Source organism: Tenrec ecaudatus, chromosome 3 (assembly GCF_050624435.1).
Source record: "Tenrec ecaudatus isolate mTenEca1 chromosome 3, mTenEca1.hap1, whole genome shotgun sequence".
Lineage (NCBI taxonomy): Eukaryota > Metazoa > Chordata > Mammalia > Afrosoricida > Tenrecidae > Tenrec > Tenrec ecaudatus.
In genome coordinates, this window is record NC_134532.1 from 117,888,996 (window position 1) to 117,905,739 (window position 16,744).

Sequence of the window (16,744 nt, forward strand, 5' to 3'; positions counted from 1 at the left end):
ACTTATTCAGAAGCTTTGTTGTCTCAACCCAGTTTGTCTGGGGAGGATTGTGAACAGGTGAGAAAGGGAGTAAAGGGAGCGGCCGCTATGACCTCCTCTAACTTCACAGCGGGCATAAAAACTCACCAGCAGCATCAGCACAAAGCCAGATTCATAGGCGATCAGACATGCCTCTACCATCCAGTCTGGACAGCAACTGTTCCTCTCTCTCTCTCTCTCTCTCTCTCTCTCTCTCTCTCTCTCTCTCTCTCTCTCTCTCTCTCTCTCTCTCTCTCTCTCTCTCTCTCTCTCTCTGCTTCTTCATTGGGTGAGGTAATTCATTACAATGGCCACCTAAAATTCAAAAAATATAATCACAATAACAAGGTTTCTTAGGATGTTAAAAAGTTACAGTTTGGCATTGACGTATTTTCTTACAGGAATTGGTCTAGGGGCTATTGTATATTAACAATGTTAGATTTAGCTAAACCAACCAAACACTGTTAGATTTACCTAAGCTAACCAAACTCTTCGACCCTGAGTTAATTCTATCCCACAGTGTCCTTGATAGGATTTCCGAGACTAAATATTTTATAGGCGTATATAGCCTCATCTCTCGCCTGAGATTCTGCTGGTAGATTTAGAAAACTAATGTTGTGATTATCAGACCAACATCTAATCCACAATGCCACCAGGAGGCATTCTCAAAGCATACTAGCATCATATGATTCAATCCTTACCTAAATAAGAAAGTCTGGTCAAGGTTCAACTCATCTTTTGAGATAGTCTGCATGTTCATCAGAGATTTTACAAAGTACTTTTTTTTTTAATTTTAACAATTTATTGGGGCTCATACAATTCTTTTCACAGTTCATATATATACATACATCAATTGTATAAAGTACATCTGTACAGTCTTTGCCCTAATCATTTTTTTCTCTTTTCTTCTTTTACATTTTATTAGGGACTCATACAACTCTTACCACAATCCATACATATACATACATCAATTGTATAAAGCACATCCATACATTCCCTGCCCCAATCATTCTCAAGGCATTTGCTCTCCACTTAAGCCCCTTGCATCAGGTCCTCTTTTTTTTCCCCTCCTCCCTCCCCATTCCCCCCTCCCAGTACTTTTATTCCTCACTTGGGGCTGAAATTGGGTTTTGACAGGTTTTTTTCTGTTTTTTTTTTTTTTAAAAACAGCCAACAGAAACAACTGGGAAGATAGTGCTTTAAATCTTGAATGTATTTTATTGAGACTTTTTCTCCATGATTCACTGAGATCAAGATTGAATTTGTTAATGTGTGTATAGAAATAAATAAGCCTGAAAAATCGTATGCAGTGTATGTTGCCCTATCTTAAAATAATTTTAAGTCTGCCGATAAATCTAGTTGTCGTCGTCGTTATTGTTGCTGTTAGGTGCCGTCAAGTCAGTACTCTCTCACAGACCCTGTGCGCCACAGAGGGAAGCACTGCCGAGTCCCGGCCCACCCTCTCAGGTCTGCTGGTTGAGCAGCCCCGTCACTCACTCGTCTCATCGAGGGTCTTTCGCTTTTGTTAGCCCTCCTCTTTACCAAGTCTGATGCCTTTTCCAGAGATTTGATGGCATCGCCAAAGTAAATGAGATAAAATTTTGTCATCCTCACTTCTAAGGAGTGTTTTTCCTATACTTCAGGGCCTGATGTGTCTGCGGTGCTTTTTCTTGTCCAGGGTGATTGACCGTAAGGGAGCTGTGTGGGAAATGGTCTTGATTCGAGGCTGGTAGCGTCCAAGTACACTAACAAGCAAGCTATCTGAGAAGTCCTGGAACAAAAGGTGCACAAAATTGAGATGCTGGACTCAAAACAATTTATTAAATCAATGTAAAATAATAGGAAGCGAGAAGCCAGACGGAGGAGGCTGACACATTTAAATGATACAAGCATGGTTGACGAACTATACTCCCTGAATTTTTAAAGGCTTGCAATTCTTCTCTCTCACTCTGCTTTATTGACTTCCCTGCTGATTATCAGGCCACGGGGGAAATACATCAGAATAAACAGGAGAAATAGCACACAGAAATGCCTGGTTTGTACACACAATTGCCATATTAGATTCATTGACCAGTGTACCTAGCCAGAAGCGGTAGTTACCAGTTAGTCTGCTGAGCATGGATCTTATCTGTTTTTGGACAGAGTATACTTGAGGTAAGCATTCGTCTGCTAACTGCAAGGCCATTGGTTCAAACCCACCAGTCACTCATTGAGGAAAAAAGTGAGGTTGTCTGTTCTTGTAATTTACAGTGTCAAAAACACTATAGAGGGTCCCCAGCAATGTCACTAGAAAGTGACTTATTTAGGAATGGCATAGCTATTGTCTAGAGGGAAATGGTCTGAACTTTTCTACAGCCTTCAATAGAAAGGTAGTTCTTGCTCAGAGGTGGTTCTTGCTCACTGCAGTGTCTTGAAAGAGTTGAATGTCAACTAGTTCTTTTTGGTACAGTGACTCTGTATATTATTTATCTTCACATCTCTAACATTGATTGGGTGGCTGGTTTAGCTAAATCTGATATTGTGTGTGTGTGTGTGTGTGTGTGTATCTGAGAATATTCATTTCTACCATGGAGTATAAGAAAGACAAGAAGAAATGGATGAAACTCATAAAATTTGTTTAGTATATATCGTGATTAAAATATATAAAACACATGAATAGCTTAGAACAAATGGAATATATGCATGACTTTTTAGCAGTCCATGGTGCCGTCGATATTCTTCTCCAGCACCACAATTTAAATGCATCGACTCTTCTTTGGTCTTCCTTATTCGATTTTCACATGCACATGAGGCAGTTGAAAATCCCCTGGCTTGGGTCAGGTGCACTTTAGTCCTCGAAGTAACAACCTTGCTTTTCAATACGCTAAAGGTCTTATGCAGCAGAGATACCCAACGCAACACACCTTTTGAACTCTTGACTGCTGCTTCCATGCAGGCTGACTGTGAGTCCAAGCAAGATGAAATTCTTGACAACTTGATCTTTTCTCCATGAATCATATTGTTACCTGTTTAACCAGTTGTGAAGATTTGGGGCTTCTTTACATTGAGGTGTAATCCATACAGATGGCTGTAGTCTTTAATCAGCAAGTACTTCATGACCTCCTCACTTTGGGCAAGCAAGGTTGTGTAATCTTCATAGCTCAGGTTGTTGATAAGCCTTCTTCTGATCCTGATGCCTCATTCCTCTTCAAATTGTCCAGCTTCTCTGACTGTTTGCACAGCATAAAGATTGACTCAGTGCGGTGAGAGAATACCACCCTGATGCCCATCTTTCCTAGTTTTAAACCACACAGTATGCCCTTGTTCTGTTGAAATGACTTCTTAATCTGTATGCACTTTCCACAGGAGCATAATGAAATGTTCTGTAATTCACCTTCTTCTCAAGAATATCCATTTGTTTGTTATGATACATAGTCAAATATCTTTTCACAATCAATAAAACACAAATAAATACCTTTCTGGTATTCTCTTCTTTCAGCCAAAATTCATCTGACATCAGCAAATGATATTCTTTGTTCCACATTCTATTCTGAAGCCTGTCTGAATCTCTATCTAGCAACTCCCTTTCAGAGTACTGCTACAACCATTGTTACATAATTGCCCAGCAAAATTTTACTTACATGTGATATCAGTGGCATTGTTTTTTAATATGTGCGTTCTATTAGGTCACTCTACTTTGGAATGAGTACAGATATGGAGCTCTTCCAGTCAGTTGGCCCAAGTACTTGTCTTCCAAATTTAATGAGTGGGTCATCCCAGTACTTGATTAGTCTGTTGAAACATTTTGATTGTTATCCCATCAATTCCTACAATCTTGTTTTGGGCTCATGGTTTCAGAGAAACTCGGACTTTTTTCTTGCTCTAACACTGGTTCTTGCTCATTTGCTGCCTCTTGAAAGAGTTGAATGTCAACTAGTTCTATTTGGTACAGTAACTCTCTACATTATTTCAATCATCTTTGGACACTTATTGCATCATTCAGTATTTTCCCATAGAATTTTTAAATATTTCAACTTGAGGTTTTTGCCTTGAGTTCTTTCAGTTTGAGACATGTGGGGTGTGTTCTTCCTTCTGTTTTTCTGATTGTAGGACCCATGCATGTTCCTTAGGGCTTCAGAAATCATAAATATTTATAGGATGAGACAGGCTCATCATTCTCCTGCAGAACAGCTGCTGGGTTTAAACTGCTAATCTTGAAGTTAGCAGCCCAGCACCTAATCTGAAGAGAGAGGTCTTTATAGAGAGAAAACAAATGAAAGTTATGGGTTAATGATTGAAGAAAGGTCAGCTTCAGTTTGAAGCCCACTGAAATGGAAAGCTAAGCCCCTTGGCTAGGAAGGTGTGAATTAACCTTTGTGAGAGCCACCAGCTGGTTAGGGTAACCTTGATGATTGGACACCAAGCCCTATTCCCAATCCCAACAAATTGTCTACACCCTGACATATTCTTCCCAAACAATTTAAATCCTCAACTTCTGTTTCTTGGGAATGCGCCTTGGTCATATTGTTTTTATGCTTGAAATCACCACCTTTAGTGTGGAATATGTCCATTTACAAACCTCTACTATTCCAAAAAATGTCTGTTTAATGCTTTCTTGACCCAGGGAACATATAGTGCCCATCTACATGATCTGCTTCTGGTGGTGCTGTTGAGTGTTACACTGCTAACCACCAGATAGGTGGTTCAAATCCACCATTCACTCTAAGAGAGAAAGAGAAAGCTATCAGTTCTCATCAAGATTTATAGCTTCGAAGGCTCTATATAATGTCAGAATTGATTTGATGACAGGGTGTTTGTTTTCATTGCTGGTTTGGAAACTACTATTGAATTTTTAATGTGTGCTAGTAAGGGCCTAAGTAAGTGTATGATTCAGAAGAAACAGGCCTCGTCCCACCATTCTCAGCACCAGAGATCCCTGGGGATATGTGTGCCACTGTTTGTATCAAAGACATTAACACACACATACCCCTCCACACACACATAATGATTTCATTCAAAATATCCTCTTTTACTGTAAACAAAACTTAAAAGCAGAAATGTTAGCGATGAAAGGGCTATTATTTTGAGAGCACCCACTCAATAGGCCATTTGCCTTTGTTCTCCAATTCTGTAGTCTTGTCTCCCTACTTGATAGTTGTTAACCAAATGACAAATTTCACCCTCCACTGACTGCAGTGACATCCTGTGAGCAGACCTGGGCAGAGGGAACACTTCCAAAGGCCCTGTGTTCTAGAAATTCCCTACTCTGATCACCCTCTAATTATACCTTTTCACCTGGTGAGCAGCCCGTACTTGCAAAACAATGTACTCACCTGAAGCCTTTGCCCTAACCCCAGGTATTGTGCCAGTGATTATACAAATAAGAAGTAAAGATTTGGAAAGTAGTTCATCCATCTAAGAATGAGAGGTTACATTTCCTTTTATTCCATTTATTTTTGAATCTATATATTATAGTTTAATACATTGGCACTTTTTCTGGGCATTTACCACAGCCTTCATAAGCCTATCCCAACCATAAGTAAATTTTGATAGTTTATTGTTGTGTACACCTCAATCAGTAAGGATATTAGTGCACATGATAAGAAGTAAATCCCATGAACATTAGATCATTGCTTCTTTTGCTTTTACTGAGAAGTGGAATTTCTGAGTCACTTCTTGGCACTGTGGAGTAAGTACGATGACGGGAGCATGATTGCTGTCTGATATGTCAACATGGGGAATATCTATCTATCTATCTATCTATCTATCTACTAACAGCATTTCTGCTCCTCACATAATGGGTGTCTTGCATATGATGGGGCATCCAACAGCTTATAGGAAAAATCATTCTTTTCATTTAATTTCTCCATGAACTTTGTGAGTGCCCCTTGTATTTGGCCTGCCACACTTAAGGTTCGGTACAATACAGAATTCAGAGGAGGCTGATGTTCTTTTCGAATTAGTCATTTAATAGAGGAGTCAGCTAGATCTACAAAGTCAGACTGGCATATTACACAGTGCGGCTTGAACAAAAAACAAAAGTTGTTTTTTTTTTCTTTAAAGAACAGAAACTTATTTTTATCCCTGTCCAAATCATAGTTCCAGCAATGTCAATTTTTTCTGCTGGTCTATTTTCTACTCCCTGGTGGTAGTTAGCCATCTTTGGTGTTCTTTGCATGTAGATGGGTCTTCATGCGGTGTCTGTCTCCCCTGTGCATGCATGTGTGTGCCTACCTGCTCTTTACATAAGACTCCCACCCAACTCTGCTTTGGTCTCCCCACTATAACAAATGAAAATCCCGATTTCAAAAAGGGCCATGTTGATGGGTTTGAATTTCCACATTTGATTTTATGGACACAATACACCCTCTAACAGTTGCTTGGTGGCTGTGAGATTATGAACTGAAAAGCAGAACGGTAAGTTGTGGTCAGTGGAATGATCATTCTGTGCTGAGAAGGTTGTAAACAAAACAAGAAGTGTCTTGTATGCACATGTGACCATTTCCAGACATTTAAACTGAATAAATCTTGTCCTGAATAATATGTCATTTATTTTTCCCCTGGTTTGTCAATATTTTATTTAAGGTCCTAAACTGATTTTTTTTTCATTAATGACATAAACCTCAAAAGCGTCTGTCCCACACTAATTTAATATGATACACAATATGCTAGCTGTAGGCATTCCAGGCTAATCTGTAAAGAAGTTAAAAATCTAATGTTTTTTCTTGATCCATGAAGAAAAGATCCCCAGAGCTTACATTTGCTAAAGTAAGAGGTGTGATTCAATCCTGACTTGGTGGATAAAGTGTATTCTTAGCTACTAAAAACAGATACTACCAAAACTTCAATTTCTTGTCCCTACATTTCTTCTGCCACAGACAATAGGTGGTCTATGTGGACATCTTGCTATTGCCTCAGAATGAATATATGCATTCAGGTTCACAAATATCCAACATTAATCAAATTTTACACAAGTCACAATAAAATGTGATATGACATATTGGAGGATTTAGAAATTTCTACCCCAGATTTTATCTTGCCTAAACATTTCAGGAAGTCTACCAAATGATGACCTTTGCCGCTTAGCATCCCTAGCCTGGCTGTGCTCATGCCGTTGGCCAGGCACGGCAACATAAACAAATACTCACAGCACTAATCAATCATTGCTCAGGATTTGTGCTATCCTATGGACTTTTATTTAGAATATCATGACATTGAGTTTGCTTACAATGTCATGATTTCAGCATTTCACAAAGTAGTTTTTTTTTTTAATCAAAGAGCTGACTTTTGCATTTATGTCCACCCTGGAGTTCTGAGACCTTTATATCGCACATAACTCCAAGACTCTGTTATTAGAAAACTAAGCTAACAATTAAAATATATTTTATATAAACATAAATAAAATATATTGCAACAATTGTGTCACTATATAAGAATCAACTTCTCTACAGGTATTCAAATGATTTCTAAATGTTTTGCATCAAAGTTCTAAAGATCTATATGTGAAAATTCAGGGTCATCTGAAAGTTGTGCCCCATTGTCATATTATTTCCCCCTCATCCATGTTTTGCTGGACTTCTTCCAAGTGGATTATTGAGGGGAAAGCCTTTGTAGGGCTTCAGATATTGTCAGAAAGTAATTTCATGCATAGGGAGTTTGTAATCAAACTGCATAAAAATATCCAAATGTGTTTCATGTCAATTTCCTAGCACTAGAGTTAGCACATTAGTCTTCATGATCTTAGATAGTTTCTAGTCTGTAACATTCATTCCAAAAGAAACATAATTCTATCGTTTACTCCAACAATATGTGTTTATAATGTTTATGTACTGGTGCCATTAACCTTAACCTGTTTGCCCTAAAAAGGTGGAAACCAGTGACTGTCGGGGTGGATATACATATGTAACCTCGGGGCACAAGCCATACAGTAACTTAGTAATCAGCGACTTAGGAAAACCATTGGTATTACTTATAGCAGCTCTATATCTTTGAGTTACTTGTTGTGTTCACTTTCATTTATTTTAAAATGTTAGCACCTGCTATAATGGCCAACACATTTGTTGCCTTGGATCTGTTTTCTTGTTTGTTTGTTTGTTTTTGACCTGCTGATTCCAAAAGTGATACCAATTTCCCCTATCAGCTCTACTTTTTGAGATACAGAACATAGGCCATATACCAGTCTTCACTCAGTTTGTCCATAAAAGAATCATGAGATTTTAATATGGTGTTAGATAGACTGAGCTAGAGGAAGTACATGCTGGCTTTATTTAAAGTAGTTTCATTGTGCCACATATTTAGGTCAAGTTATACTTCACATAGTTCCTTTGCTCCAAAGGTATATTGAACAGGGCAAATTACATGGAACCTGGAATTTCCCCCAAGTATTTTTTCACCTTTATTAGGAACACCTTTATTAGCAGGCACTTCAAACTTGTTATCTTAGAAAGGAGCCAGAAAGAAGAGTTACTTTACGATGAAGCAGGAAACCTGCTGGTGTAGTGGGGTATGTGCTTGACTATTGACCGGAAGCTCGGCTTTTCAAGCCCACCAGCCTTCTGGAAGAAAAAGATGAGACTCTTTGCTCCCCAAAAGATGTATAGCCTCAGAAGCCCCCAGAAAAAGTTCCACTTTTTCCTACAGAGTTGTTCTGAATCATAACTGACTGACTAGTAGTAGGTTTGATGCAATAAAGAGAGATGCAAATGTTCTGAAACCCAAAGAGTTCAAAATCACTTAGTAAAATGAAAATGATCCAGTGTTTGATATTGTACGGCCAACTTCTCCACTCATGCACAGGAAAGTTAGAATTTTTCATATAAAAAATATTGGAGTCAACCTTACCTCTTAGAAACATTTAACACGAACTATTCATTGACTTGTATATATTAAAATCGGCTCTGAAATGTTTACTGCATTGTTTGAAGAAAAATTTAGATCTTCAAAATAGTTATGAAATCTGCTATGATGTCTCACATTTTAACACTCACCCTTTGCCTTCCACCTTCCATATATGGGCCTTTTCAATTTCCTTATTTCCCAGTCTTCTCCAGCCGGGTTTTTTGGCTTTGCGATGCTGAACTTGCAGTCTGTAGAGATTGCACCGCGTCCCATATCAAAAGAACATCCACTGTCTCTCCTTTTTCTAAATTACAGTGACTGGACAGCACAGAGAAGAACTACCCTTCGGGTCTCCAAACCTTCACACCTTTTAAACACGACAGACCGACTGGGGCTCAAACCCTACGGTTGGCAGCATACCGCATAGCCCACTAGCCACCATGAGTCCATGTACAGTTCCCCTCAGAAGTCCCTTAATAATTATTTATCAAATATTTCTTACCTTTTTTTTCTTAACCTGTAACTTGTAGGTCTGACTTCTTCTCATCTGTAAAACTAGGATGATAAATGAATAAATTAGTATAACTTAACAGATGAAATTAGAGAAGAACTCTACGTGTAAGAAATATAGAGCTGATGAGGTCTATCTAATGCAATTTTCTGAATCAGCATCCCAAATAACCTCAAAAACAGGCCTAAAAACTGCAACACCAAGTATATTTGTTGTTGTTGGGTTGTGTTATCAGTTTGATACTAATGACATTATTCTTTTTTTTCCCCCACATTCTATTGGGTCACCTTTCTTTGGCATTTTCACAGATATTGATCTCTTCTAGTTATTTGGTCAGGTATCTGTCTTCCAAATATCTTGGCATAGATTAGTTAGCACCTCCAGCTTGGCATACATTTACTGTAACATTGAATTTGGTATTCTGTTGATTACTAAAGTGTTCTGTTTTGCTAAGGCAGGGTTCTCTAAAGAAACAAAACCAAGACACTTGTGATTGTGATTTTATATATATATATATATATATATATATATATATATATATATGGATAATTTATACAATGAGAAGGAATTTAACAGCTAATTAGTCCACACAACAGTACCGAGGGCTCAGTTCAACTCATATTGGTGGAAAAGTTAATATACTGAATGTCCGTCAACTCACGTGTGCTGCCAGGTTCAAAGTCAGGGAAGCAAACAACAGGGTGGGTCAGTGATGGTCAGTAGCTCAGGAGCTTCACCAAGTAGGCCCTGATGGGATCTGAAACTCAAGCACAACAACAGGATCCACGAGACCCAAGCTCAAGCAATGTATACACCAGCAGCCTGGTGAAGCAGGTCTCTAAAGAGACTCTAGCTCTAGCAACGCAATCCACAGCTTGGCTTGGCCCACAGGTAGTGTAGCATCCAGGGTGAGACAGAACTAACTAAAGAAGCAGTACACTAGTCTGATCACCAGGGAGCAAGAAGAAGATGGGATGCCGGCTGTCTTTATTTATTTCAGTTATCCTCTGACCAAGTTGTCACCTCATTAAACTCTACCTGCGTGTTCCTATCGACCTAGTTGGCACAATATATCTATCATACCAACATCTAAAAGAAAAGAGTTTATTTCAATTGCAGACACACAAAATATACCCTTAGTCAACCTTCTGTTATACATAGTGAAAACTAAATTATGACTGGTCTAAATAACAGTATTATATGCTGTAAAAGTTGCACAAAAAATAAGGAAGCCTGGAGAATCATCGCTGCATTTGAATTACGGGAGAAGAATATGGAAAGCATCATGGACTGCCATGAAGAGGAAAAAATCTGTCAGGAGGGTATGTACAACCAGAATGCTCCTTAGTACCATGGAGAGCAAGACCTCATCTCATGTACATGTGGCATGTTATCAGGAAAGACCAGTCCCAAAGTGGAGGGCCTAGAAAAAGAGGAAGAACCTCAACAAGATGGATTAACCCACTGGCTGCAACAATGGGCGCAAACACAGCCTCCATTTCGAGGAGGGTCAGGGACGGAGCACTGTTTTGTTCTGTGGAGCATAGGGTGCTATGAGGTGAGGTTAGTTTGAAGCCATCTAAAACAGGATATTTGAGGAAAATTAGAGGGACACGTTGAATTTTAAATAAGCTATTTAGAATAGAATTCACAGAAAAGGCGCTAATTGTACAAGAGGCTTTATGGAGAAGGTGGTTAGCAGAAGAGAGAAACCCGGATGTAAAAGCACGCTGCCTAGTGGATTCCATCTCATATCAATCCGAACAAGGGTTTCGTTTCTGAGGTGATTTGAGCGACCATTTAGCAGCCCAGCGCTGGCACAGCCGCACCACCAGAGTTGGCCGGCTGTCTTCGTGAGGAGATGCCAAGGTGTGCAGATCCCATTGTGTTCGGTCTGACAACCCTGACTAAAGAACACTTGCTTACCAGAAACTAATGTATTTTCATAAATCATATTTTAAATTGGATTTGCACATATTTATTATACGGACTACATATAGCAATAATTTTAGTTTCATTTTTATGTTCAAAATCTCTTCAGAATTATGAATTAAACCTCTATACATTATTTTCCAGTAAACTATTTTAGACCCAGGACTCTCAAACAAGTTGAAAAACCTCTCTACCCTCAATAGAACTGTTCCTGTGGGGTGGACACTGTCACGCTCTGGGCATAGAGCCTCAGCTTTCTTTTAAGGAACAACTGGAGGTTTCAAACTGCTGACCTTGATGTTGGCAACCCAACCTGTGACCCGCAGTACCACCAGGGCTTCTGCTAGACTCAACAGACATTCAATGAATATCTAGACACAATAGACATCCAATAAACCTTAACTGAAAACAAAAGCCTGTTGTAAAGATCATAAACTGGATTCATAAATTAGAGTGTTCAAATTTTGGGTCCTTGCGTGAGCGTCTTAGTATTTTACTGAAAGATCACGAACAAGTCACTTTCTATTACATAAATCCAAAATATGCATGTAATTCTTATTTGTAACCCTGGTGGTACAATGGTTATACATTGGGCTGTTAGTTACATGGTCAGCTGTTCAAACGCATGATCATACTCAGACACTGTAAGGACCACTTCGGCCCTGCCCCAAGGCTTGCTGTGAATTCGAACAGTCAACAGCAGGGAGTACTTGTAGTCCACAATGTAGCAATGTCAGTGCAGCTCTTTGGTAGAAGAATATGCTTTAAAAAAACAACAACCAGAAAATAAAAAAGACGACATTCTGTTGACTATTGACCTGGATTTTTTTGCTCTGTTGGTCAATTTTCCATTAGTTCAGTACTGGTCACCTGTATGCTATAGGCTTAAGCCCTTAGGGAAGCTTTGCCTTCCACATTGATCCATTTCATGCTTTGTCTATTTCTAGAACCATGTCCTTCCTGACTCATAACCTTGCCAGAATTCATCTGAATCTCCAACTATGGTCTAATGACAAATTCAGTACATAAAATATGTATTTTGACAGTTCCAAAATGTCTCATAGGTAATTTATGTCAGGACTTTCTCTTATTTGCGTTCTAATATGATTGCAGGTAAGAATGAAACTGATTTTATTCAACATAATATTATTTTAAAACTTTTACAATTTTTAAATTCCTAATAGAGGCTTGAATAAATTTGTAGCTGGATACTAAATATTACATGAGGTATTAAATATGTCCCTTTTTTACACAAAGCTCAGTGTTCAGCTTTGACTATATTTTATATACACAGATAATGGACAGATTTTATTTCATTCACAGATACATAAAGCATCCCTTTATGCCTAGTTTATAATTCCTCAATTATAAATTAGATATTGTGATTCTTCATGCATTAATTTATTTTCCATACCATACACCATGGACTCTGCTGGTAGCCAGCCATATCCAAATAGTTAAGATAACCTCTCTCCTTTGTAAGGGTTCAAGATCTAGTGAAGGAGACAGAAACTCACTGCTGTTGAGTTGATTCTGACTCATAGTTCCTCTATGGACAGAATATACTGTCTTTGTGAGTTTCCAAAACTATCGATCTTGAGGGTATAGAAATCCTCATCTTTCTCCTATGGAGAAACTGCTGGTTTTGAACTGCTGATCTTGCAATAGCAGTCCCACTGTAACACACTAAGCTACCAGGGCCCCTCAAAGCAGACAAACTGGTATTCTCCTTCGGTTAGCATCTCCCTGTAGTTTATCGTTCAAAGGCTGGAATCCAAGGAAATGACTCATTCTAACCAAATTCAAGAATTGGTGTATAATCCAGGCGTATAAGTTAATTGCTTACAAATGTAAATAATGTGTAAATGCATAATCACTGTCCAGTCACCCTGTGAACATGTTATCAGAGTAAAGAATTCTGATTAGTCTTAAAATATCACCAGGTTATGACATACCGAAGGACCAACTGAGCCCAGTTTTTGCAGGCTAATACAGCTTTCTAGAGCCTCAATGGTTACTTGGGTTTGGGTAAGCGCTGATTTTCTTTAGGTTAGGTGAAATATATTTGCTTATGATTTGGTGAGTGCTAACCACTCCCCAAGGTTGAAAAAACACAAATGATGTTACAAACATACTGGGTTTTTAAAAATGATTTTAAAAATTCTTATTGTGAATTAGGCGTGTGTGACAGGGGTGGGGAGCATTTCAAACCATTAGCTCTTCAATCAAACATTTAACCCACTCATCCACCACATCGCACCATACCCTATCCCACGCTTCTCCCCTGATTTCTATTCTCCCCCTCTGCACCTCCAGCCTCCATTTCGGCCAGGTCAGGACCTGCCAACCTCCAGTGCATTGCTTCGTCTTTCCACCATGCTCTACCTCCCTTGGGAACCTCCAAAGATGACTCCCTTTGGTTACAAGTTTACTCTTTTGAGACTTACCATTAGCACTTAACCTTACATCATTCACTAATTTTTAATTTATTGACTATTCCTTTGACATAAAATTGACTCAAGTCTCCCAGTAGGGAAGCATGACTGACAAGATTCTATTGAACCATTTATATACCTATATGATTTTTAAATTTGCTAAGAATGGCCTCTTTTCTTTCTTTCTAGGTTGTAAAAATGATGATCATCGTCGTGGTGATATTTGCCATCTGTTGGCTACCCTATCATATTTATTTCATCCTCACTGCAATCTATCAACAGTTGAATCGGTGGAAATACATCCAGCAGGTCTACCTGGCTAGTTTTTGGCTGGCAATGAGCTCAACAATGTACAATCCAATCATCTACTGCTGTCTGAATAAGAGGTAAAAACAAAACTACCAAATACAAAGATCTTGTCCCTCCTGCCATCGCATGGAAGTTACAGGTTAAATCAAAAAAGTGAGGGAGCATTTTTCATTAACCAAGAGGAGCACGCAGCTTGATTTATTTTTGGTCCCTACTCCTGAGGCAATATTTTGCCTTAATAATTACACCCTCATAACAATGTTCTTAAAGGTGACAGTGGGATATTTTTTATATATACTAAGTGATCCCTGGAAACTCTCCAGAGCTGTACTAATAGAAATGCGTTACTAACGAGAAGAAATAAGATAGAAAGCTGCTCATATCCTCAAGGAAATGGAGACATGTTCTAGACGTGCACAGAGGGTTTTGGATGGCATAAGTAACCAGACCCTCATCTCAAAACTGCTGCTTTGCAAATAGTTTTCAAAATAGAAGGTGCAAGTAGGAGGATGGTAGGAAATTTTTCAGAAGAGCAAGGGGAATTCCACCCCTATTCCTGCAGAGTGGGGTGCAATAAGTAAGAGAGGGTGCAGTCTCCATAGAGAAGGCCTCTGAAGAAATCAGGGGTGTCAAGGGAACGCTGATTTTAAGTAATTTTTAAAGAAAAAAGAGAGAATAAAGCTAAATTAGACAAAAGGCAAAACGTGGTTTTCAGAAAATAACAAATGATACTCCACACATGAAAAGGTAGCATTTGCTTCACAGGTGTGGCAATTTTGTTCAATAAAAACCAGCCACAGTTTGTGCACAAGTAGAAATGTAACTTCCTCTAAGTGACTGAATGTCTTGCGTCCTAAACTCTTTTCCCGGTCGAGCTTCCATAAGTGTAATAAATATTTAATCGACCCGTACTCATTTTCATTAATTCCATAAGCCACCGCACAGCATTTGTTTTTAATCAACTCCATTTAATAGTCTGCAAAGTCAAGGACTTTACCCATGCACAATCAAGATTAATAATTAATTCTAACAATAAGTGAGATCAATTTAGAAATGTGTAATTATTTCTGAAAGAAGTTATTTGAAATATGTCATATTGTAAGTAACTTAACCAGAAATACTAATTCAATTTTACTTATGAAAATATATAAAGTCATCGTCAAAACATGCACTATTCCTTGGGCGTATTGATTACCTGAGGCTTGCTTTTACTGTTCAGTCACTTGATGAGAAATTAAGATTCTATTCAAGTTAGAAAACTTAAAAGACTAATTCAAAATTGTGGAAAAGCTTGTACGAATTTGATTAGAAAATCAAATGGAAAGCGCCAGCTGGTGCAGTTGCCTTAAATGGGGTTTCTACGGTGGCGGAAGGAAGTTTCCACTTGAAAACATGTCTTTTTCTTTCTTTTTTTTTTGCCTTGTGGTTTCTCAGATTTAGAGCTGGCTTCAAGAGAGCCTTTCGATGGTGTCCCTTTGTTCAAGTTTCTAGCTACGATGAGCTGGAGCTCAAGACCACCAGGTTTCACCCAACTCGGCAGAGCAGCCTCTACACCGTGACCCGGATGGAGTCGATGACAGTCGTGTTCGACCCCAGCGATGTAGATGGCTGCAAATCCAGCCGGAAGAAGAGGGCGATGCCCAAAGATGCCAACTCCAACAGCTGCTCCCGCAGGAACTCCAAATCTGCCTCCACCACCTCAAGCTTCATAAGTTCGCCCTATACATCTGTGGATGAATATTCATAACTCAGTTCTTGCTGTGAAGAATAGTGTGAGCATCATGGCACCCCCCCCCCAGCCCCCTTCTCCTGCAGATTGGCCCTGTCCTACATGGGCCCCTAGAAAAAGAAGGGCAATCTTTAGGCAGCTGTGCCTCAACTGGGTTTTATTAATGTAGCAAAAATACCATCAAAATAGTTGCTTCCCCTCAGATTGTATCTGCCCGTTGAAAACTTTAAATTGCTATGTGCAGTGATCATGTATCCATTTTTTTTCTCTTTTAAAATGTGCAGCATGTATTTCTGTAATTCAATTGCTACCGTTTTTCAAACGCAGAAAGATGCTCTGTAATATAATATTGTGAGTGCATGGGAATAAAATCCATATAAATGGAACTTAACTCATCTACAACGATGAAAGGGAAAAAATCAAATCACTGACGCCCTCGGTTTTCATAGCTATCTTTAAAGAACAGTTACGTTATAAGAACTACAAGTCCTTCTACTGAAGAAATGAACAGCCCCCTTGGTCTTTGAGACTGGTTGTCGGCCTTTCGATGAGCACAGGACATAGCAATTCATGACAATGAAGGTAGACAGGACCATCTTCAGCTCCAAAGGAAAATGTGCTTCTCTTCCGTTAACCCGAGGAGAGAATTGAAGGTGGACATTGACTTTTTCAACTTTGAAGTCAAGTAGTTATCCCCTGCCCTGGGTGAAAACAGAAGTAAAGATAAAGAGAAACTTGAGAAAAATCTCTCCACTTCCAAACTCTTTGAAAGAGAGTAGTGATGGTGACAAAAAGAAATGCAATAGAAATTTATTAATGTAGCTCTGGGAAAATCAAGCAAAATATGGACAGGTTATAAGGTATACAATTCTAGACAATAATTTGGAGAAGTGCAAACCAATACCCATGAGGATGAGTGTAACACAGCCCCTTCCACAGAATGAACTTTCTTTTCAGCAGTTCCCAACCTGTGGATCGCGACCTCTTCGGGGA

At 38.9% G+C, this 16,744-nt stretch overlaps 1 protein-coding gene across 1 annotated transcript in view; it reads left to right on the plus strand.

Moving 5' to 3' along the window:
- TACR3 (tachykinin receptor 3) overlaps positions 1 to 15,769 on the plus strand; it is a 78,804-nt gene extending 63,035 nt beyond the window's left edge. The window contains exons 4-5 of the mRNA XM_075543538.1: positions 13,903 to 14,099; positions 15,457 to 15,769. Coding sequence (XP_075399653.1) covers positions 13,903 to 14,099; positions 15,457 to 15,769 — 510 coding nt within the window. The remainder of the gene's footprint in view (positions 1 to 13,902; positions 14,100 to 15,456) is intronic.
- The last annotated feature ends 975 nt before the right edge of the window (positions 15,770 to 16,744 follow it).